General features: G+C 38.1%; 2 protein-coding genes and 1 non-coding gene across 6 annotated transcripts in view; 2 read left to right on the top strand and 1 right to left on the bottom strand.

Moving 5' to 3' along the window:
* LOC141436384 (aminoacylase-1-like) overlaps nt 1-23,513 on the top strand; it is a 71,504-nt gene that overhangs the window by 24,794 nt on the left and 23,197 nt on the right. The gene's annotated exons all lie outside the window — the stretch shown is intronic.
* Nucleotides 5,212-12,052, top strand: LOC141436236 (uncharacterized). 4 transcript variants are annotated; one of them, XR_012452281.1, is made up of 4 exons: nt 5,212-5,351; nt 7,462-7,486; nt 7,572-11,042; nt 11,360-12,052. XR_012452281.1 is itself a non-coding variant. In XM_074099131.1 (2 exons), exon 2 carries the CDS (start codon nt 7,468-7,470, stop codon nt 9,241-9,243), a length of 1,776 nt encoding a protein of 591 aa, XP_073955232.1. In that variant the 5' UTR covers nt 5,212-5,351; nt 7,462-7,467; the 3' UTR covers nt 9,244-12,052. The 4 variants fall into 4 exon arrangements, 1 of the variants encoding a protein (XP_073955232.1); XR_012452280.1 differs by lacking the exon at nt 7,462-7,486; XR_012452279.1 differs by having other exon boundaries at nt 7,462-11,042.
* TRNAL-CAG (transfer RNA leucine (anticodon CAG)) lies at nt 18,952-19,035 on the bottom strand. The gene has a single exon. It is a non-coding gene; the product is annotated as a tRNA-Leu (tRNA).

Here is a 23,513-nt window from a genome sequence, read left to right as displayed (position 1 = left end):
ATTACTTACCTAACATCTAGGTACTTCAGAAGGTCATGATCAAACTCCAAAATTCTCCAAATCACTAATCTGGCAACACTGGTGAGGTGTGAGGGAATCACCGCAGTATATCGACCTAGTTTTGTCACTGTTCGTTGTATGTAGTGTTGTAAAAGACTCGAGTTGTGGAGTCCTAATTTTATAGACTCGACTCACTTAATAGAGGACTCGGTGAACTCGAAGACTGAGTCCTAAGTCGTATCGAGCGCGAGTAAACTATCGAGCGTGAGTCTAGCGACTCGAGTTTTCTCTATAGCTAGTCTTTGAAAACACTGGAGTACTACTACTACTTACTACTGGACTACTTCAACTGCGACTATTAGTTTCCAAAACTCACGGCTAGATTCGCAATATGACTCATCATCATCATCATCATCTCAGCCTATATACGTCCCACTGCAGGGCACAGGCCTCCCCTCAGGATGAGAGGGCTTGGGCAGTAGTTCCCACGCGGGCCCAGTGCGGATTGGGAACTTCACACACACCATTGAATTGCTTCGCAGTTTTGTGCAGGTTTCCTCACGATGTTTTCCTTCACCGTAAAGCTCGTGGTAAATTTGAAATGTAATTCCGCACATGAATTTCGAAAAACTCAGAGGTGCGAGCCGGGGTTTGAACCCACGATCCTCTGCTTAAAAGGCCATAGGTCAAACCACTCGGCCATCACGGCTGCAATATGACTCCGAGAGTCTAACAGCGAAAATTTATTGTAAGTATTGAAATTTAAAGAATGTTAATAAGTGAAAATTATTTACATTACGAGTAGGTACAGTCAACGTCATAAATAAGTGATAATTTCTGTACCTTGTTGCTTTCAGTCGTTACACAATTTGGTATGGCTTTTCAAACATGACGTTAAAGTGACAAGGTACAAAAGTGATCACGTATTTATTACGTTGACTGTACTATATAACAAAAAATAAAATAACATCGTATCAGTCACTAATTAGTAATGTAGGGGAGGTGGGCTTAACACTAATGCAGCGTATACAACCAATAGAAACGATTCATTTACACATCCTCGCACAGCACATCTCTGGTGGAATGGAAACAGCTGAGCGGAGCGAGGCGAGGTAAATGAAGCGTTTCTATTGGTTAATGAGAAACACATTGCTCGCCACACATCCTCGCATATTATTGGTGGAAACGCTGCTTTAACACCGGATATTTAAGGGGAAAAACATAATTGCTTAATTATTAATAAAAAATATAATGTTACATTTTTTTTTTCGGTTTTACGTTTTTGTTAAAAAAAAACTTTATTTCTCACTTTGAGACTATCAATGCTAGAAAGCTGTAATTTTTTTCACGGATACATGTAGCAACTACGCAAACAGCGGTAGGAAAAAAATTGGGGGAAAAAAAACATTATTTTTAGGTACCTACCGTACACGTAAAATAGGGGTGTTTTTTTTCTGAACTAACCCTATAGTGTGGGGTATCGTTGGATAGGTCTTTTAAAACCATCAAGGTGTTGCCACGACGATTTTTCAATTCAGTGGTCTGTTTGCGAAATATTCAACAAGTGCAAATTTTCATTAAAACCGAGCGACCCTCCCCCTCCCCCTCCAAACTGTAAACTGTTCGATGAAAAAATCAGGATTTTAGTAATTTATAAGGAAAACTACTAACAGCTAAGGCTGCGGCTCCATTGAGGCGGAGACGAGCGGAGCGGAGAGGAGACGTGTAGGGACTTATTAGTTGAATCCACATCTCGCCTCCGCCTCATTATCATCAGACGTGTAGGGATTGCTCGATCCCTACACGCCTCGTCTCCGCTCCGCTCGTCACCGCCTCAGTGGAGCCACAGCCTAAGACATAAGATTGCTTGAGAATTATTAGTAGTTTACGAGTAAATAGCAGCCTAAGGTGTAAAATATCGAGTACTGCCTTTTCGCAACGTAACTTTTGGCAACCTGTTTCATTTCGCAACTTTTCATTTCGCAAACTCTAAAACTGTTAACATTTCAGCATTTATTTCAGGGCCATCGTGTAGAACCCTTTGGGTTAGGTTGGGTTAGTTTTATAAAAATCCTGAAATATTTACAGTTTCAGAAATATTAAACAGTTGGGAAATGAAAAGTTGCGAAATGAAACAGGTTGCCAAATGTTATTCGCCGAAACATCAGTAAACCATAAAATATACCTAGACTTGGAAGATTCCGTACGAAATGCTTAGAAAAATATTACTTGATTTTTTAGTAATGGCCACAGAACCCTATCTTGGGCGTGTCCGACACGCTGTATCCCGGTTTTTTACACAGCGATTCCATTAAACTCAAACAGGCTTGCCTGGCAAGCCTGGGGTTCTGGACCATCAGTCCGTCAGTCGAGAAGGTTTCACGATAATTCTGTCGTCACTCTGACCAGAACTGACGCCAGAAAGAGCGTGTAAATAATCGAAGTCGAATACCGGGTGTGGCCTGTAATATGAGCAAATTATTAAAACATAGATCATACTCCTCAAACTGAACAACATTAATTCAGCTACTTTTAAAAATAATATATTTTTTATTACACTGTAAAGTTTATTCGAAGAAGCAATGTAAATCTTCTTCTTCTTCTTCTCTTTTAAAATATGGCGTTTCTGTCCTAATTAATAGGACCATTTCTCCGGTGTTGAGGTAAACTCTCTTTGAGAGGGACGTTGTACGGTAATTGTAGTTTTTGCAACTTGATAGTATAATTCCAGAAATCACGTGGAGACCATTTGCGCATTAAAAAATGTTAGACACGAGAGCAATATAGAATTTTGGGATCACTGTTCACTGTTAAGGTTAATCGCCACATAAAACACTATCAAAATTATACTTCAACCAGCCAAAGAAACAGAAATAGCAAAATTAGATATTGTCTACATCCGCATTGTGTAAATCAAAAAGCTTGATGTTTGTAGCATGACGGGCGACGTCAGTTGAGTTCTAGGATGGCGAACATTGATAGCAGTATTTAATTTGTATGAGAAAAGAAAAATTCAAAGATTCCATTATTTTTAAAAGTCGCTGAACTAATGTTATTCAGTTTGACGAGGACGGTCTATGTTTTAATTTTTTACTCTTGTCACGGGCCACACCCCGTAGGTATAAGCCGGGTATTGTTGGAAGCTACAAATTATTGATGAAAAGAAATAACGATTTTCCACGTAAACAAGCCCGAGATACAACTTATTTAATAAAATGAAACAGTGTTCCTGTGTTGAGATGAAAGGTCGTCAGGGCAGCTATCATGGTAGTTTTATGATACGACTTTATCGCCCTCTAGAGATGCTGGAGGAGTCACGACAATACAGAATACAGACAGACCAGCGCTAGATTTTGAGGTTTCAAGGACTTTAGAGATAGTCGGTGTAGGTACCAATACAACTTTTTACTTGTATACAGCACACAATATTCACACCTTGTATTCTATTTTTTTTTGTTGTTTAAATGTTTTGTTTCAATTTTATCTTGTGTTTAAAATGTGATTGTTTATTGTAATGTAATCGAATAACTCAGGGCAGGCAGCCATGTTGGTTGTGCACATGGCCTTGCATAATGAGGGCTATCGTTTTTTGTCTCACTAGATGGCGCACTGTTGCGTGAGGTTTTTAATTATGGCTTTAAAAGTCTGTTATTATGGGCGTGAAAACAAAGTTTAGATTAAAATCATGTTAAATACACCTTAAAACCGTACCATAAAAATATCGAGCATGCCACAGTGTTGCATAGTCCCCGTTTTGTTCGGAAAAAAGGGAGGACAAAGGTTTCCGAAAGACAAAACTGTCTCAAAACACAGACATTCATTGCCCCGGAACGCATATTTGCCTTAATTAATTCCAGATATTGCAAAATATTAGCTAAATTATTCTAATTATAAATAAACCCGCGTAGCTCACCCAAAAACTATGAGATTTGACATTTCGGAGACCTCACGCTACACTAGCGCCTCTAGTGGCGAATTCATACGCGATAGCCCTCATTGGTTGACGTAGTGGTATTATTCTCTTCTGTATATTTCAGTCGGCTGTTCGCCGCCAGACGGCGCTGCCCGACTCGGGCACAACGGCTCCGTTCAGCGTAACGCGTAGAGCCGTGTTGCACGACACGACACGGTGACCGTCTAAAATGGTCTCGCCGGAAGACCAGGGCTGGCTCCACCAAAGGAGCCATATATATATATATTTAATTTTATTTTTTGTAAGTATTTCGTATTCTCATTTTATTTTATTTCACTTTATTATTATTATGTTTTTGTTCTGTATCTATTATTTATATGTGTGTCCCGAATCAATCTTTTCATTTTCATTCATTTTCGATACAAGATATTAATTGAATAACTGAAACTCCCAAAAATATTTTTTCATTTTTACTTAGAGGATTGCATTTATTTTCGAAAACTTAAATCGTGGTCTTCAGTGACGTTGCATTGCACTAAAACAACTGTGTCAAATTTGATGGCTCTGAACCCAGCGGTTGAGATTACGAGATTATCGTGATCCCGTGGGAATGTCGCGATAAAAATTAGCCTATGTGTTATTCTAGATGTCCAGCAACTTACATACCAAATTTCATGACTCTAAGCCCAGCGGTTGTTATTTCAAGATTTTATCCCTATCCCGTGGGAATATCGTGATAAAAAGTATTTTATGTTTTAATCCAGGTTATAAACAAACTTTTTGCTAAATTTCATACAAATCTGTCCAGCCGTTTCAGCGTGAAGAAGTAACAAACATACTCACTCACTCACAAACTTTCGCATTTATAATATTAGTAGGATTAGGATAACAATAATAAATAACAAAATTAATCTACTGAATTTTGTTCTATTTCCAAATACAAACCTTGAATTGACCTTAAAACCTTGAATGAGTCATTATTCATTGTAATATTATTGGTGAATCCCCGAACAATCCCAAGATACTACTAGTAATACAGCTGCGTTCCGTTTCAGATATCACGTTCTTCACACCTGTCTAGCGTTCAATGAAAAACGCAGTTACAAAAAAAAACGGGTAGCTAGTGCTGACACAATAGTCATTTCGCAAGTTTTAAATCTTAGTTTCTAAATTCAGTTAACATAATACGCTAATAGAGATTTTTTTTTAATTACATAAAACCGCCTTAGACTGGAGACGTGCTTAAAATGGAACGTATTTGCCTCTATCTATAGATAACGCTTGTTGAGTGAGTTATCTTCGTTCTTGCAGCGATTACAAATTACATCGATTGCATTGCCACTTGTTATTTGTGAGCTGATTGCGAAAGTTTCTTGAAACGCTAAGTAAATATTAACATTTTAGCAACTTTAGACAGATAGAACGGCTTTACAACACTGTAAGTATTTTTCAAGTATTTTTTTTATATGAGATTGCACCGAGAGTCGCAGAAGAACCGAAGTAAGTGAATTCTGGGGTCGCAAATTCCAATGCTTATTTACTTGAACTTTGAGTTCGGAGGGACTTGAATAGTATGGAGGAGGACTTGATGTAATTTTGGTAATGAATTTCCCTGGGTTTCAGAATTTAGGTTAGCATAAATATGTAACTAAGCAGGTACCTTTGCTTTTTTTTTTTTTCAAAATATAAACAAGAAATACCTATGGACTAAAATAGAAAAAAACAATTTTATTATTACAAATATAAGCATTTAGTTAAATAAATTAAAAAATATAGTTTTAAGAATATAAAGTCACTATTTTTTTTTGTGAAACATAACTGTATAGGTACAATACAGTGATAAAAGAAACGATATTATAGTCTTACCATGCTTTGCCAATCGGCGTACAAAGTAAATTAAATTAGAGAGTGAGAGAAGATAAAAATAACAAAACATCAGATTAAATTTTACAAAAGAGATCATTATTAAATTGAAATAAAAATCATATATATATACTTAAATGAAATAACAAAAATTAATTAATGAAATAGAATTGAATTAAGTTATATCTTAATAAGTCACTAGGTCAAAATGTCATTAAATGATTGTACAGTCAACGTCATAAATAAGTGATCGTTTCTGTACCTTGTCGCTTTCAGTCGTTACACAATTTCGTATGGCTTTTCAAACATGACGTTAAAGTACAAAAGTGATCACTTATTTATGACGTTGACTGTACCTGTCAAGAAATCATGATTTGAATAGTAACAAATAACCCTTTGTAGAAATATAGCAATGCATAAAAAATAAAAGTTAGTACATGAACATTTATTTTATTATATTCTTTAATTTTGCTCGAGACCGAAGTGAAAAGCAGTGTATAATCTTCTTAATATATAATAAAACCGGCCAAGAGCATGTCGGACACGCCCAAGATAGGGTTCCGTAGCCATTACGAAAAAAATCAAGTAATATTAAGTGCGTTATACCGCAACTAAAACACTTAATATAGTCTAAAAATTTATTACCAAAAAAGAGCGTATCTTCAGCACTTACGTCCTTTTGTTGAGAAGCGCAGTTTTTCGGCAATAACTCAAAAACGGTATATCCGATCATGTTGAAACCAATATTCGTTGAAAGTATTTATTAAGCGTTACCTTTCCATATTTTTTGCGTATTTTTGGGCAAACGGTTTACAAGATAAGGGGGACACAATTTTTGCTACTTTGGGAGCGATTATTTCCGGAAATCTTCACTTAATCAAAAAAGTTTTTGAGAAACCTTACTATCTTTTGAAAAGAGCTGTCAAACTATGTGCAACACGTTGATGCGAGTTAAAAAAAAAAACAATTTCTATTACGTGTATGGAGTGCCCCCCCTATAAATATTTATTTTTGTAATTTAACTACAAAACTAAATAGCGGCTTTGATAAGACACCTGTACTCCAAATTTCATTGATATACATTTTGTAGTTTTTGAGTAAAATGCCTGTGACATACGGACGGACGGACAGACAAACAGTGACGGACTTGACGAAACTATAAGTATAACTATAAGTATATTGACGAAAGTATAAGTTTTTGCCATTTTAGCTCCGGCACCCTAAAAATGAATCCCTATTTCCCTTGGTCACGGCATCACGCGTAAACGGCTGGACCTATTTCGCTAATTCTTTTTTTGTTGTGTTTCCTATCGTCAGGAAAAGGTTCTTACAAAAGAAGATTTCGAAAATTAAAAAAAAAAACTACACCGGGGGCGAATCCGCGGGCACCAGCTAGCTTCTTCATAAAACCAACTTTTGGTCATTATTTGAGCATTTATTCCGTTTTATTAACGTGGGCACAGCTCTGTTGACACGGTAAAAGATTCTGTTACAGTATCCAAGTTATATTAGAAGTACCGGACATCTAAAAAATAATCGAAAATGTCATCAAATTCTACAGACCAAAAATTGAGGCGGGTTAATAAAACGCTCCCTTGACTTAATGCACCGCTCTAACTTGGAATATTTTCAGGTGCCACGTTTTAACCACAAAACATTAAAAAACTTTTCTTTTTAAATTTCAGGTTAAGATGAGAATTAGGACGTTTTGTAAGTTCATTGAAGTGAACGAGTTGGAGCCTATCGTTCTTCAAAACTCCACTGTTGTTATTGATGGGATGAACTTCTTCTGCAGGTGCTTCGTTGAGAGCCAACTCCCGTCCCAATTTGGCTGCGAGAGTCATCGCTTCGCGAATTACTTGCGGAAATACCTTGCTATGTTCAAGAAAGCTAACATTAAATGCTATTTCGTCTTCAAGGGCGGACACCAGTACGTAGAGGACATGGAAAAAGTTAGAGATGTCTCTCCAATTTTTATGATGGACATATTGACGGAGGTGGTACACGAAATGGGGTTCCACTATGTAACATGTGAGTACGAGAGCAAAAAAGACATCATTGAACTAGCGCAAGTACTTGACTGCCCTGTTATTAGCTACGACATCGAATTCTGCTTCTCAGGAGTCCAGTACATCCCAAGTAATGAGCTCAAATACAGCGAAAGAGACAACACTATTAAATGCCGCTATTTCTTGTTGGAAAAATACATGGATAAGTATAAATACACTGTGGAAAAAATGGCTTTATTCATAGTGCTAACAGACGAAAACATATTTCCTGAAAACTTCTTCTTGAGATTTTTCGAACGCATTAACGCACCTGTAACTTGGTACCAAAGAAATTCGCGGTTGCTGTATTGGCTGTCAAAAAATGACATAGAAAAAGCTTTGAAAATTGTTTCCCAGTTTGTAAATGCTGAGGAAATGAAAAAGTTTGTAGAAGAGGTGGACAAAGCTCAGGTAATGATAGGGAGGCGCGAGACGGGTGGGATAGGAGCCGCCTACTTGCTGGACCGCGCAACCGTCGCCGTGGCTCGCAACGACCCCAAATGGTTTCCCAAAGGAGTCGCCGCTAACCACGTTCCCAAAACCTATATCAACCTCCATCGGTTTAAACAGTTCTATAGCCCTGTATCTCAAGATCCAGTACTAGTTGACCCGATGTTCTTGTCATTGGAAATTGTAAAGTACGCATACGACCTGCTCACCAATTTCCAAAACGATGGCTTCATGTTTGAATACGACATAAATGATGAAAGAGAATCTATGATCGTGTCTCAGAAATATTCAATTCGGAAGCCGGAGTACGAAGCGAGCATTTGCGTGTTCGAGAACGGTTGGGGCGAGGTGCGCGAACTCGGCTTATTCCAGCATTTCCTTAAGGAGTCAGTGCGGTTAGTGCACCTGGAACCCCTGAATAAGCTCCCGGAGGACGCTCAGCTTCTCATGATAGCCCTGGTCTACTTCTCCCGCAAGAAGCAAGTCGACACGAGCACAGAGGCGGTTTGTGTGTTGCTCTCATACACAACTTTAAGCCTCGTGCGTGAAAAAAGAGGCATGAATCTTCCGAAGCCTCCATTCCCCTCCAAACCAATTCTCGACTCTACAACGGACAAGAGCACCGTGACTGACGTCGACTGCAGTATTGCAGCGGCTATCATAGAGGAATATCTAACAGTTTCGGACGTTGATAACGAGGACATTTTATATGATACACTGCAGCCATTAAAAGAATTTCAGTATTGTCTGCATCAGTTAAATTGCTTGAACTTGTTGTGTGGTGCTCCATTTACACGGACGGTGTACAGCCGCACTTACGCCGCTTCTATGGTGTTTCGGCTGCGCCTGGCAGTGGGTTCCGGGGGTTGGAAACCGTTCTTCGACAAGCTCTTGGGTCCTGCGTCAACCGTCTATGCTTTTCTGAACGGTCTCATCGAAGTTTACGAGACACTATTAGAGTTGAACTAAGAATTACGCAAGTTAGTTCTAAAAAAAATGTGGCTCTATCCATCATAAATTTGGCCAGTGTCTTTGCCTGGTGTATATTTTTTTCACATTTTTTTCTTTGTTTTTATTTTTTCTAAAATGAAACCTAATTGAAAATACAAACTGAAATATAGATGCACAGAAAAAACCAGAAAAATAAGACCATCACTGGGAATCGAACCCAGGTCCTCGGTATTCCGTACCGCGTGCTATACCGCTACACCACTGATGGTCAACGGTACCGACACGAATTTCCCTATGCATCTCATATCTCAGCTTGTGTTTCTTACTTAGTCACTTAAGCAGCGACGCTAGCGACATCTATGCCGTAAGCCCTCAAACTTTTTTTTTTTTTTTTTTTGGGTTCGATTCCCAGTGATGGTCTTATTTTTCTGGTTTTTTCTGTGCATCTATATTTCAGTTTGTATTTTCAATTTCGGTTTTACGGGATGACCGTAAAAGTAAAAATTTGGAATTGAAATAAAAAATACAAAAAGATTCCAAAAAACCAATCTTAATTTGATTGCTTAGAAACGATATCTCTTGTCCGGGTGAGCGGTTAGTTCCAAAGGAATGCCGAAAAAAAAAGTTTGAGGGCTTACGGCATAGATGTCGCTAGCGTCGCTGCTTAAGTGACTAAGTAAGAAACACAAGCTGAGATATGAGATGCATAGGGAAATTCGTGTCGGTACCGTTGACCATCAGTGGTGTAGCGGTATAGCACGCGGTACGGAATACCGAGGACCTGGGTTCGATTCCCAGTGATGGTCTTATGAGTACATGCGAGGGTGAGAGGGACGCTACGATACGAACTTCGATTTTCGAATTTCGTAGTATCCCCAGTCCCCACTGCTCTTAAAATAATTTCACGGAATGAGGGCTATCGCGAATGAATTCGCCGCTAGAGGCGCTAGTGTAGCGTGAGGTCGCCGAAATGTCAAATCTCGTAGTTTTTGGGTGAGCTGCGCGGGTTTATTTATAATTAGAATAATTTTGTGAATATTTTGCATTAACTGAAATTAATTATGGCAATTATGCGTTACGGGGCAATGAATGTCTGTGTTTTGAGACAGTTTTGTCTTTCGGAAACTTTTGTCCTCCCTTTTTTTCTGAACGAAACGGGACTAGGCAACACTGCGGTTGCTGGATATTTTTATGGTACGGTTTTAAAGTGTATTAAATATGATTTTAATCTAAACTTTGTTTTAACGCCCGTAATAACAGACTGAAAGCCACACTTAAAAACCTCACGCAACAGTGCGCCATCTAGTGAGACAAAAAACGATAGCCCTCATTCTATTCTAATCGGCCATCTTATCCGGGCCGTCAACTGGCAGTAATACGATTACTTGCGAAGTCGCGTCTCTCCGCAAATTGTTTTGACGGCTTAATAAGGGACTATCGATGGAACACTTCAAGTCTAATTTTATTTAATTTTGTTGGGAGACTGTTCAAGTATAATGTAAATGTACATACAGTCGGAGTGCGTGTGGAATTTTGTATTGGCTCAGGCAGGTCATTATTCGAGCGTTTAAGCTTGTAACACGCAGAGAGCGGTGGCGGAGCGTTGCGGTGCGGGTGCGGCACGGAGGCGGTATTGATTGTAATAAATATTTGAGCTAACATGAAAGAGGGCACACTGTAGTGTGAGCTGTGCCACACGCACACTCTCCCAATATGTAACCTATATAATAAGAATTCATTTATGCTAATAAACAGTATTTACGCATCATTCGTGAGTTTCACTCGTCTCCTCGATCGCCTCCTTACACACATAATATGTAGAGGAGGTGGATCTTAAGCCAGGCAGTTGGCGTGTGGCAGGGCTCAGAAATAAAATATGGAAAGTATCAGACACGGAGCTTTGTTCACTTTGATGCTTCGGTACAACGGATGATGATTATATTCTTATAACACGTAAAACGGAGGATTTAGAATTATATAGTACTTAAATAATAGTACGCAGACCGGACACAGAAGTCAAGAAGTTCAGACAGAAGTGACAGATCAAAATCATGTGTTACAGTAAGAAAGCGAAACCAGTGATGCCATATCCTTCATGTCCAAATGTAAAGAATGACATTCACTAACATAATAGTGCCCTCTTTCACGTAGCTCGATTATTAAACCGGTACCGCGTCCGCACCGCTCCTCCTCCGGCGTCAGTGTGTTTCTAGCTTTATTCCGTATGATTTTCGAGGGCACATTTTTTTGAGATGGTAGAAAGTTCTGATACAGTTTCCTGGCTATCTAGTGAAGTACAAGACGTGTCAAATATATTCGAAAATGACATCAAATTCCACAGCCCATTCATAAAAAATGTGACCACGAAAATGAGGAGGTTTTGTAAAAGATTAAGGCTAGCGTAGCGATCATAATAAAACTTTTTATTTATTGATTTAATATAATTTGTTGGTCAATTATAATCTAAATTTTAAATGTAGAGTTATCAACTTAATTTAATTTTAATAAACTTATTAGTCTTATTATTTTGAGTGGGATTTTCTTATGATTTTATAAATACATCAGTAGGCTACTACAAAATTCGAAGTTCGTATCGTATTAAATAGTATAAGCGTCAGAGGGACCGCACGACACGAACTTCGAGCATGCCCTGCTGCATTAGTATCAACTTTACTGTAATGCTATAAAATATAGTTAAGATGTGGTTCTTTTGTTTTTTGTTAAAATATTACAAGTGCAAAGAGAAAATATTTTGTCATTGCTGTACTTATTAACTAATATAAAGTGTGTTTACGAAATAAATAAAAAACTTAGTTATTTTCATTTATGCCATTTTATTTTCTTGTATTTTATTTATCCGAAATTTTATTTCCATTATTGTTATTATTATTTTTGTACTTGTCAACATATCCGCATCTCAAAATAGATGGCATTCATAAACTTTCAAGTTCAGAAATATTTCTAGTCCAAAGGTCAACGAGATACAATTGTATGTCTATTTGTGACACCAGAGCGAGCTATTTCCGTTAATACGGATGTGATCTTAAAAAAGTTTCTAGCAAAATCAATATTAGGGTATTCGCATGGGTGGCGAAGAAATGTTTTTTTTTTATTTCTTCGGAAATTCGCCAAAAAAGAGTTATGACAAGACAAGACATGACCATATCTTGAAGAATACGTCAGTTCTAAGTAAAAGCCTCCACCTTTATTCAGCTTGATAATGATAGATGTACGGATGACCTTGTTAAAGCCGCGTGTTCACGGAGAATGCAGGCAGTTTTCAACTGAAGCAACTGGACTGCGTCCTACGGCTAATATGATGACGATGATGATGATGATGAATGCATAATAGCCAATCTGTAGTAGATATAAATCCAAAATTAGCCTTGAACTGCAAAAGTGACATCCACGCCATCTACTGCAATTTTGTAAAGGGTAGCATGACCGAAGGAAATCACTTCCCAGTGTTTTGGCGCCATCTATACAAAGGGCGAGAAATTAACTTGGAAACTTGTCTGAAGTTGGTTTCAGACGATTTATGTTAGTAGTAGCTGGAGATCACTAGATGGGGCTAAAAGTTGCAATGGTTCTAAAAGTCGCAAGTGAAAAGCAAAATACACCGTGAGTTTTAATAACCCGAAATATTTTAACAGTGTATTCCTGACGATAATACGAGTAAATAATGTTATATCAACATGGGTCCAATAATGTGTTTTAATTAAACTACTATTTCAGTACAAAATAAATCAAATTAATTGACCGCTTCTTTGTGAACAAATCTTTACATTTAGAAACAGAGAGCGAACATGACACTTCACGAATCACTCCGATATTATACGACGCACGACGAATGCAGTGACTTGCAAATTATGTCCAAGACAAGAATTGTCAAGCTACAGGTCTAGCATGGTTGCGTTGAAATTATTTAAATTTATTGGCACCAATAAAATACCAACCAAAGCCATAAACCATGATTATACCCGAAAGAAGACTTGCCTCTTACACCGGCCGCGCCAATATTTCTGGGGAAAACGTTGCATCACCTCTTTTCGAGAGCACTCCCCTAACTACCAAAGTCAGTATCGGAATCCTTGGTGTTGACATCTCGAGCGAAGTCCAATCCCGCGGCCATTTAGAGGGTAAGGCTAAATTAGCCTCGAAGAAGCTCGGGGTGCTCAATAGACCGAGACAGTATTTCACTCCGCCCCACCGCCTCCAGCTTTATAAGGCGCAGGTGCGCCCACATATGAAATACTGCTCTCATCTGTAGGCAGCGGCTCCCCAGTACCAGCTTCTCCCTCTGGACGGCATACAACGGAGAGTGGCTGCCAATGAATTTCTGATCGACTCGATTCCTTGGCGCTGCGTAGAGATATTAGCTTCACTGTGCATCCTCTATCGCATCTACAACGGGGAGAGCTCCGAGGAGTTGTTCGGGTTGAACCCTGCCGCATCCTTCCGCCACCGCCCTACGCGATAACACTTCCATCCTCACTATTTAGAATTAAGATGGTTGGCAGTCCTCTACTGTGCGTTTTTCCAGAAATTTCCTGCCTCGCACAGCAAAACTCTGGAATGAACTGTACTCCTACCTTAAAGGCCGGCAACGCACTTTTGACCCTTCTGGTGTTGCAGGTGTCCATGGAAGAATCGCTTACCATCAGGCGATCCGTTTGCTCGTTTGTCCCCTATTCCATAAAAAACATAAATACCTCATTGTTTCATCTCATACTAATAGCTGGAAAGGGATGATTACTTTGTTATAAAAGGGATCATGCTAATCAGTCCATATTTTAAATTCTCGTTGTGTTAATTTATACTGAGTAAAATAAAATAAACAACTACTTATACTAAACCATATTATTTATTCTTAAACGGATTTCATTATTTACATTTACAAAACTGTTTTTTATTTCCTCTGAAGCTGTTCGAATCCTTATCAACAATTCTTCTCGCGAGTTTACTGGTTTTGAGTAAACCTTATCTTTCAAAGTCCCCGATAAAAAAAAATCTAATGGAGTTAGGTCGGGTGACCGAGCGGGCCAGGCTATAACGTTGCTTCCGCGGCCAATCCAGAAACTGTCTATGGACATCCGAGAAAGTCGAATGGTGCGGTAGTTGCAGTAGGTACGCGACGAGCCGGGAATCTTCTTCGGTATTCGATGACTGCCTGGAGCGAGTTTCCATTGCAAAATCCGTAAATAAAGTGAATATCCGCTAAATGAGCGGGAGAATAATGCGGCATGGCGAATATTATTTATTACAGTTAATAAAATTTGCAACGTGATTTTATCTTGCGTGACAATCCGCAATAACTTGAAATATGTCATTTTAGTGACATCAATTTCAAACTATCGGCCAGTTGTCAGGGAAGGTATCTAAATAGTTTGCACTCGCGATTGTGAACAGAACAAAACTAAAGTCTAGTCTTAGCGATAAGAGAGGAAAGCTACTTATGACAAAGAAAAAATAAAGATATCATACTCGTAATTATTCAGCTTAGAATACTACGCTGTCTTTCAACTGCAAGTCCCCATCCTTATCACGATGAAAATACTCTCGGTAGGTAGTGAAACCTTTTTGTATTTAGATACCAAACTTAATGAATAGAAACTGGCTAAAAACTATGCAGTTAGTGCTTCTGCATATAAAAGTAGTAGTTGGTTACGTCACACCTTTAGGGTGTGTTAGACTTGAGATTTTTAATATCTCTTAAATTAAGGGTTTTTGGACTATATGTTATACCACATTCTATACTCTAATAAGGCTCTAGAATCGTTGGTTTAAATCTTTCGGGTTATTAAAACCCACGGTGTATACATACCGGGTGGGCCCTGTAACAGGAGCAAAAAAATTAAAACACAGGTTCTACTACTCAAATGGAACGACTTTTGTTCTGCAACTTTCAAAAATGAAGTAATTTTATCAATAAGTTTATTCCAAACAAATGAAATGGTATTTTCAATGTACGGCATCCAGTAGCCTAAATGACATCGCCTGTCACGTAACAAAATGCCGCATTTCACAATACATTGCTTGTTCAATTAAACTTTAAACTATAATAAAAATCATAATACAAGTTATTTTCAAAAGTTGCAGAACTAAATTAGCTCAAGATGAAGAGTGGAAGCTGTGGTGTAATTTTTTGCTCCTTTTACAGGGCCCACCTTGTATATTGTAATCAATCATAGTAATCAGAGCTGCTTTTTATGATTTTTTCAGAAGAAAAGGGAGAGGAATGAACAGAGACGCGGGAAAGGCAAGTTGCCATTTTAAATATATGAAGAAAAATGTATAAGCTGTGGGTTTTTTATATCTACGGTACGCAGTGTGGGGTCATTTAGATGGTAACTGAAATAGGCAGACATAAGAAATAAGATGTTCAGAATGTTCTTCTTGGTTGTGCTATAAGATCTACCTTTATGCCAAATTACAAGTTTCTAGGACAACCGGAAGTACGTTATAGGTTGGTCAGCTCCGTCAATTCGTTTGGAAACGCCTTTTTTAATGACCGTCTAGCTGCTAGACTAGCATAAGTGCACTTTTCCACCATTCCAGAGACGTGGAATCAAACATATTCATTGGTCCACATATACTTACCTACCTACATTTGTACACGTCACATCTCATAATTGACACCATAAACTAGATTAGACGTAGTACAGTCACCATCACCAGCACCAATATCTGATACAACAAGCGTGCACAAATATCTGATACGACACTATTTCTAGGGCCGGAAGGACGTGTCAGATATTTTTGCACGCTCCGCTGTGGCAGGTATTAATAATGATGGTGACTGTACATAGCTGTCTAGCACACGCGTATTGTCTACTTTTCGAGAGCGACTAAGAGACCAAAGACCCATGGTCGTACGGCTTTATTTCGGCATGCTTTAGGTGAAAAACTTAAATAAATGTCCTGTTTTATATAGTAGTGCAGTAGTATAGTCTTCATTGTTATGTGTGAAGTTCCCAATCCGCACTGGGCTCGCGTGGGAACTACAGCCCAAGCCCTTTCATTCTGAGAGGAGGCCTGTGCCCAGCTGTGGGCTGTATATAGGCTGGGATGATGATGATGATGTAGTAGTAGTGCACAGAATTGGGAACTTCCACTTATCTACCTATATACTTAGGTACGCATATGTACTACTACATATAATAGGTAATTTACCCAAGTTTTTCACCTTTAAGTAATGACATTATCTATGTATTTACCTCTTTTAATAATCAACTCACGACTCACCGACAAAACAGAAACAGAATTCCCAGTGAATAAATAAAATGAGCGCTTTACGGTGAAGGAAAACATCGTGAGGAAACCTGCACCCGCTGCGTGGGAACTATGGCCCAAGCCCTCTTGTTCTGAGAGGAGGCCTGTGCCCAGCAGTGGGACGTATATAGGCTGGGATGGATGGAATGGAAATAAAATACAGGAGCATTAACCTAAATAGCATTCAGTAACTGCATTTTACTTATGAATCCCAAATGCCAGCCTGGCCAGGCATTTCGCGCACAACTCTGATGTATTGTCGAATCATAATGACATGAAAAAAAATCCTTGAATGCTACAAAACTACGGCTTATCTGTATTCAGTTTCCAGGTTATCTAGTATGTACCTATGCCGTCTAAAAATAAATGAAAACGTCATCAAATTCTACAGCCCATTCAAAACAAAATGAGACCACGAAAATTGAGGCGATTGAAATGCTCGCACCACCTACGTTATTAAAAAGTTGAATTAGTCGATAAGATTATACATGTCGTTATTTAACTGGAAACATGAAAGTACTTTGTTCAGAATCGATAGTAGAGAAAGAGAGTAATTATTAAATAAGTAACCGCAAAGGAATTGAGATAAAAAAAGATAATTTTATTTCTTGCAAAATCATGATTGTACCTAACTCAAAATTGTCAAAAAGTGAGTTACGATGATATTCCTTGCAGGTGACGATTAATATATATTATTAGTAAGCTAATTGAGACACAGCACATGAGACATAAGTTCGGTTCGCGTGGCTCATTAGTCCAATACGGCATGTTACGTGGGCCACGTAAATCACGAAACGTTCACGAAAGCACGTATCCTAATATTGGGTAGTCTTCGTGCCTCTAGTTAAAGTTTTTCATCGGTATTATACTGGCCGGTAAATATTGTCACCCAGCAAAATATAGAAACTCCAACATTCTGCATCTCGCCATCGAAGTTTTCTCAACTCGGACGCAATATGCAACTTCCTACGGCTCTTCTGTCGGACTTCGGTTCCCATGCCTAGAGAGAGATCTCTCTATGGTAGCCTACTATTCTATACTAGCTCTACACCTGAATTCAGGTAGGCGCAATGGGCCGGACATTTTGACGTTAACTGCATGGCCGACTCAATTGACGTCAAATTAACTGTTATGTAGCCATCGAATCAGTGCTCGTAAACAAGATGCACACAAGCGTTAAAGGGCGTTATTCAAGCGTTTATTCATATGATTTTCGTGGGCACATTTTTGTTGACGTGGTAGAAGATTCTGTTACAGTTTTCAGTTATGTAGTAGAAGTACAGGACGTCTAAAAAATAATCGAAATTGTTATATGACCACGAAAATGAGGCGGTTGAAACTATCGTATGACCCTAAACGTTGGACTACGCAACTGAAATTTCCATCATCATAATTTTTTGGAAGATGTCAATAGGCCATAGGCATTTTTTTGGCATTCATAACTGCTTTTCGTAGCCTAAATCGAATTAAGATATTTTCACACCTCTCCTTCAGAAAAGTAACTTTTCCTCCCTGACGAGAGGGAGCAAAGTGCAACTTTTCTGTTCAAGGCTTTTCTAAGTGTTTTATTGCAAATGCCATTTTTTGAAGTTGATAATTGTAAAGCCACGCCATTTTATATGATGGTTGTTCTTTAATAATATTTAGATATTTTTTTTCTTCAAGTCTCTTAATGCTCGGTGTGAAAAGTTGTATGAGCCACTCGGGAGCAAAATTATTTTCATCTTGGGCGCTAACACTTGAATCCCTCGTTACGCTTAGGATTCAACTTTAGAATCCCTCGCTACGCTCAGGATTCTATTGCAGAATCTAATCTATTGGATTCAATTTACGCCCTCGCCGTAAATACACCATTTTGCTCTCTTGTGACACAAATAACTATTTTGACTTTGACACATATACCTACGTATACGCAGATGTACTTTGGTAGAGGGCAAAGCGCGTGCCATATTATAATACTCTTTGGCGCGCGTGGCCAACTCTCGTCGTCATACTTATGATGCACTAAGTAGGCGTGTATGAAAATGGTATAGTTGGGTAAATTTAGTTTAGTTCAATTGTAACATATCATGTATTGTAACATTGTCAACTATGTTCCAGTTATCAATTTTCATATTTTTATTTTCTTTATCAATGTACTCGTCACGTGTGGTTTCTATTTAGCGAAAAAGTAAGCAGGGGTGAAATGGTAGGTAAAATAAATGCCTGCTCTTAATTTTTTCTACTTTTGCAAAATTAAGTTCATGACAACATTTACAATAAACGCCTATGCCAAATGAGTATTAGGTATTATATAATTGATAGGTACTAAAAAAAAAACTCAAAATTAAATTAGTGTGAAATAATAATAAATATGTAATTTCACAGTAAATTTAGTAAAAAGGCAAGAGATGCTCGAAAACATTCGAAAAATAAAAATGAAGGGCAGTTATTAAAAAAACTAAAAACAATATTTGTCAGAAGTGGGATTCGAACCCACGCCCACAGAAGTGGACTGCGACCTGAACGCAGCGCCTTAGACCGCTCGGCCATCCTGACTTGCAGTGAGCGAGCGAAATTAGCGTTCACGATCACAATTAAAAAATATGGCCCAGAATAAAATAATTTCGGAATCAAGTTTCTGCCTGCGTAATCTTCAGAGCTAAATTTAGGACACAGAAAACTTGCTGTCTAGGGGTGAAGTACATTTAATTTCATTACAATAAATGTATCTACAATATGTACATTGTGAACAGAGCTTGTTTTATAAATTATAATACATCGACATAGAGTTTCTTTACTGACAGATGGTTAGGTTAAGTTAGTCTGTAATGTCACTAGATTTATCATAAATAAATATAATTAACTCCGAGCAAAGCTCGATCGCCCAGGTACTGCAAGATAAAATAATATGAAAAATAAAAAAGTTTATGATTTCCTATGTTTATTTATCTATAACGTCCATTCCGGAACCCTATACATCGCATTAGAGAGTTATAGAATAAATATCTTCCGAAAAGATCGAAATAATATAATATATAATTATATTCAGACCGTTCATTGTCTTATAATCGTGAATTTTGTCTAATATGTGTAATTTTATCAAATATGCCAATTTTTTAAATTGTTTCGAGCAGAAATGTACTATTACGTACAATAGTGCAACACGAGAGAGAAACGAACTTATGACAGCTGTCACGTCAGCAATTGCAATGTTTCGAATAATAAAAAAAATATATTTATTCATTTTAAAATGAAAAAAAAGTAGTAAGTTTTTAATATAACAATATGAGTCCTATCCTAAAAAAAAATGCTAAAAATAAAGTTAATAATGGACGTAGTAACGTTTAACAAAAAGGATCCACCCCTTAACAATTCCTTTTTTGATTTTGGATCCAGTTTCAGTAGCAAAAAAGGCGAAGTTAAAGAGTTGTATGACAGTGCTTTGGATCCTTCTTGTTAAACTACGTCCTTATACCTGTAAATTGTCATTTTCACGTTCCATTTCGCCTAACATTCCTCTTCCACACTGCACTAAAGTTGTGGTTACATTATTATACCTACAAGGAATATCGTTATATATTTTTATCAGGCATCGGTCGGAGTTATTTGTGACCGTTAAAGTTCTAAATAGATGATGTCAGGTGGCAGTGTTGACTACAATAATCACCCAGCGGTGATCAATTTGAAAAATTATTTGAAAATAAAATGTGTTCACCCAGATATAAAATATGGTATGTATATCTTTCTACACAACTGGGTAGTCCTACGAAAGTTTCAACCGCTATCAGTTTCCTGACGCATATATTGAAGAAATGAGAGACAGTAAGCAAGAAATTTGAACGATTTGTAATATATCGTTTTATATCGTTTATATCCTTCCGTTCTACCTCAAATCTTCAGTATAAACGACAGGAAACTGATAGTGGTTGAAACGCTCTGTTGCCCGCTTTTGCAAAGATTTCCATGGGATTATTTTTTTCGGGATAAAAGTAAAACCTACCTTGTGTTAATCTGAGCTGTATGTGTGTGGAAAATTTAATGTAAACCTTTGTATCTAAAATATAATAAAATACCAGCTGTACACACTACAGCTCTACGCACGGTGAAACTTTGGGACTCCTTTCACAAAGGGTCGGCAACGCATCCGTAACTCAGTTTATGTTATGAATGTCCATAGGCAACGGTGATTGCTTCCTATAAGGTGACCCGCCCACTCGTTTGCTCCCAATCGTACAACAAAGCTCTTCTACGTTCATTTTCCGTGACAGACATTGCTTTGGATACGTATACTCGTAGGAAGATCATTTTAATACCTAACATCTTATCCTTTGTTGAGCCAACTGCCCTCTCCCAATAACAACCGTCCAACGGACTACATTAACGCTCACTGTTCGACACTCTATGTTCAATTTAATATAATGTTCTACAAGGTTCACTTTCCAAAGAAGCAGCACATGCGAAGTGAGCTAGGCGATATTTTAAATACATATATTCTGCAGACATTTATACCCCAGAGCAATATCGATCCAAGAATAGAGTTCTCAGAACTGTTCGTTCCGAGAAAGAATATTAACCATTTTAGACAGTTGTGTTTAGACACTATCTGTGCTATCCGTAGGACGTCCACCAAAGAGATGAATGGATGACCGAGTTAAGGCCGCAGGCTCACGGTGGATGCAAGCATTCCAGCAGCAGTAACCGGGGGTCTATGAGGGAGGCCAATTTCTAACAGTGGTCTTTCTATGGCTGATATGATACATCATATCATAAGCACGTAAATTAATGCGACAGAAATTAAGCGCGATTACACCTGAAAAGCTGTTTCAATTATTAGCAATGCATTTAGCCAAATTACCGAAGTACGGTTGTATAAACAGGTTTTCCCTCTATAACCACAATTTTCATTTTTGAGCCACTTAAAAACAGTCTTGTGATCGGGCGTTAACAACAATTTTACGTCATGTCCCAGGCAAATGCCTCGAGTTCCTCGTAGGAATGGCAGCTCAGATAGGTCTGGCTGCAGAGACTCACACCTTGCCTGGCGACCTGCCACTCTTGGTGATGACTTGGGAGGGCCTGAAGCCGGAGCTGCCGACTATACTGCTGAACTCCCATATGGACGTGGTTCCAGTCGAGGTGAGAATCGTGATCGTTTTTTAGCATCCTATTCAATGAAACATGGTTGTGGTCAAGGTGTTTTCAGAACAAAGACATTGCAGGTAAGTGCTTAGCTTACTTCCTCCCGTAGGAGTCGCCTGCAGCCCGCAATGTTTCTATATAACCAGCCACAATGTATATTCGGACTCCTTCATATCGAGGTCACGGGATACAACGGCGCTCCTTCCTCCATTTTGTTTAAGTTGGATCAAAAATAAGACCAAACTTAAAGATGTCATTCAGTACAGTACATTCCCATGGCACATGGGGTTCTTGCTTGGATCACTGACCACACCAAAATAAACATGTGAAATACAATTTACGTAAATTCAAACTACTCTACTTGGCCTCGATGAAACTCGAAGTACTTAACACCAAAGTTGTCAATTTCCTGAGAAGTTAATGATTTTAATGTGTTTAAATAAACTCGTAACTTCTGTTCAAATCCCTACGGCCCTGAACAGAGAAAAACAGTTGGGAAAGTTACTGAAGAGCCTGATTTGAGGCACTAACGTAATTAGCAGAGCCCGGAATTTTGGTGGCACTGTTGACCTGTCGTAGTGACGTGTAACTTGTCGACTTCCGATATTCATATATCGATACACTACATATTAAAAAAGATTAATAGTTGATGTAAATAATAGGCGGCCTTATTGGCCTTAAAGGAATCTTGGTCTTTAATAAGTCAATTCTGGGTACTTTTATAACCGAGGCATTTTTAATTAAAAGTAGTACTCGAAGGGAATTGCAACAATAATTACCAACGATATAGTGACATAGTGACATAACGTGCATGTTTCTATAGAACTACTAATCAGCGGTCTTCGGCTTAAATAAGCAGTACCTACATAACATGATAAGTTTACGACAAGTTTATGACAAATCTAATTTAAAGTCTACACAAACATCACGCCTGTATTCCCAAATAGGGTGGGCAGAGCACACGAAACGTTACCGCCTCGGAGCCATTTTTAGCAATTTTAGATTTTACGTTTCACGAAAACGGTACAATAGTGACAGGTTGCTAGCCTGTCGGCTTCGGTATACCTTAAGCTATATCCGCAGTCGACTCTTACGACATCCACGGAAGAAATGTAGAGGTGTAATTCGACACCACACGGGTTTTATACGGGTTTATATTTTTATTATTTTTATTCTAATAATATGATTTTACGTAAGTAAGTAGAGTCGATAAATGAGAAGTCACTTTGACAGCTCAAAAGTGCCACCAAAATTCCAGGCTCTGGTAATTAGAGACTGTTCGAGCCAATTTAATCACGAAATGTTATTTTCCCAATCCCGAATCGTCTTTCAAAGCCATCAAATTAGTCAAAGAACACGAAAAATAATTTGTCCCTGGATTATTTTTTTTGAGGAAAAATGTAGCATAACAAGATAAGTAATTGTGTCTGTCGTTTTATTTAAATGTAAACGGAAACTTTGATAAGCGAATTTATTAAAAGCTGCGCGGATGACGAGGCCTTTTCACAAAAAAGGGTTTTCCATTTACAGGATGGGGCAGAATCAGATATTCTGTTAAGTACATGGTTTTATTTAGTTTCACACCTGTGCCTGAGTAGGATTTGGAAACCTTTCCAGACGCTTTCATTATCACTGATGTAAAATAAAATAAATCAAAGAAAAGTTATCGGATCGAAAAGAGTAGCTTCAATTAAATGTTTTTTTTTTGCAAAAACAAGTTTGTTGTATGGAAGCCCCCCTTAAATATTGATTTTATTTTTATTTAATTATTTATTTTTAAAGTGATTAAACAACTAAGGATTCTGTGAATATTAAAGCGCCTACCTGTTGTCGTTATTAATATCAAGCAAAAAACGGCCAAGCAATCACGTTTGTTGTATGGGAGCCCCCTTAAA

The sequence above is a fragment of the Choristoneura fumiferana genome, chromosome 16 (genome assembly GCF_025370935.1).
Source record: "Choristoneura fumiferana chromosome 16, NRCan_CFum_1, whole genome shotgun sequence".
Classification (NCBI taxonomy): Eukaryota; Metazoa; Arthropoda; class Insecta; order Lepidoptera; family Tortricidae; genus Choristoneura; species Choristoneura fumiferana.
The sequence above is the reverse complement of the archived record's forward strand: the minus strand, read 5'-3'. Positions and strand labels throughout refer to the sequence as shown.

Bases quoted from the DNA above. Each gene is read 5' to 3' on its own strand.
- LOC141436236 (XM_074099131.1), top strand. From the start codon at position 7,468: ATGAGAATTAGGACGTTTTGTAAGTTCATTGAAGTGAACGAGTTGGAG.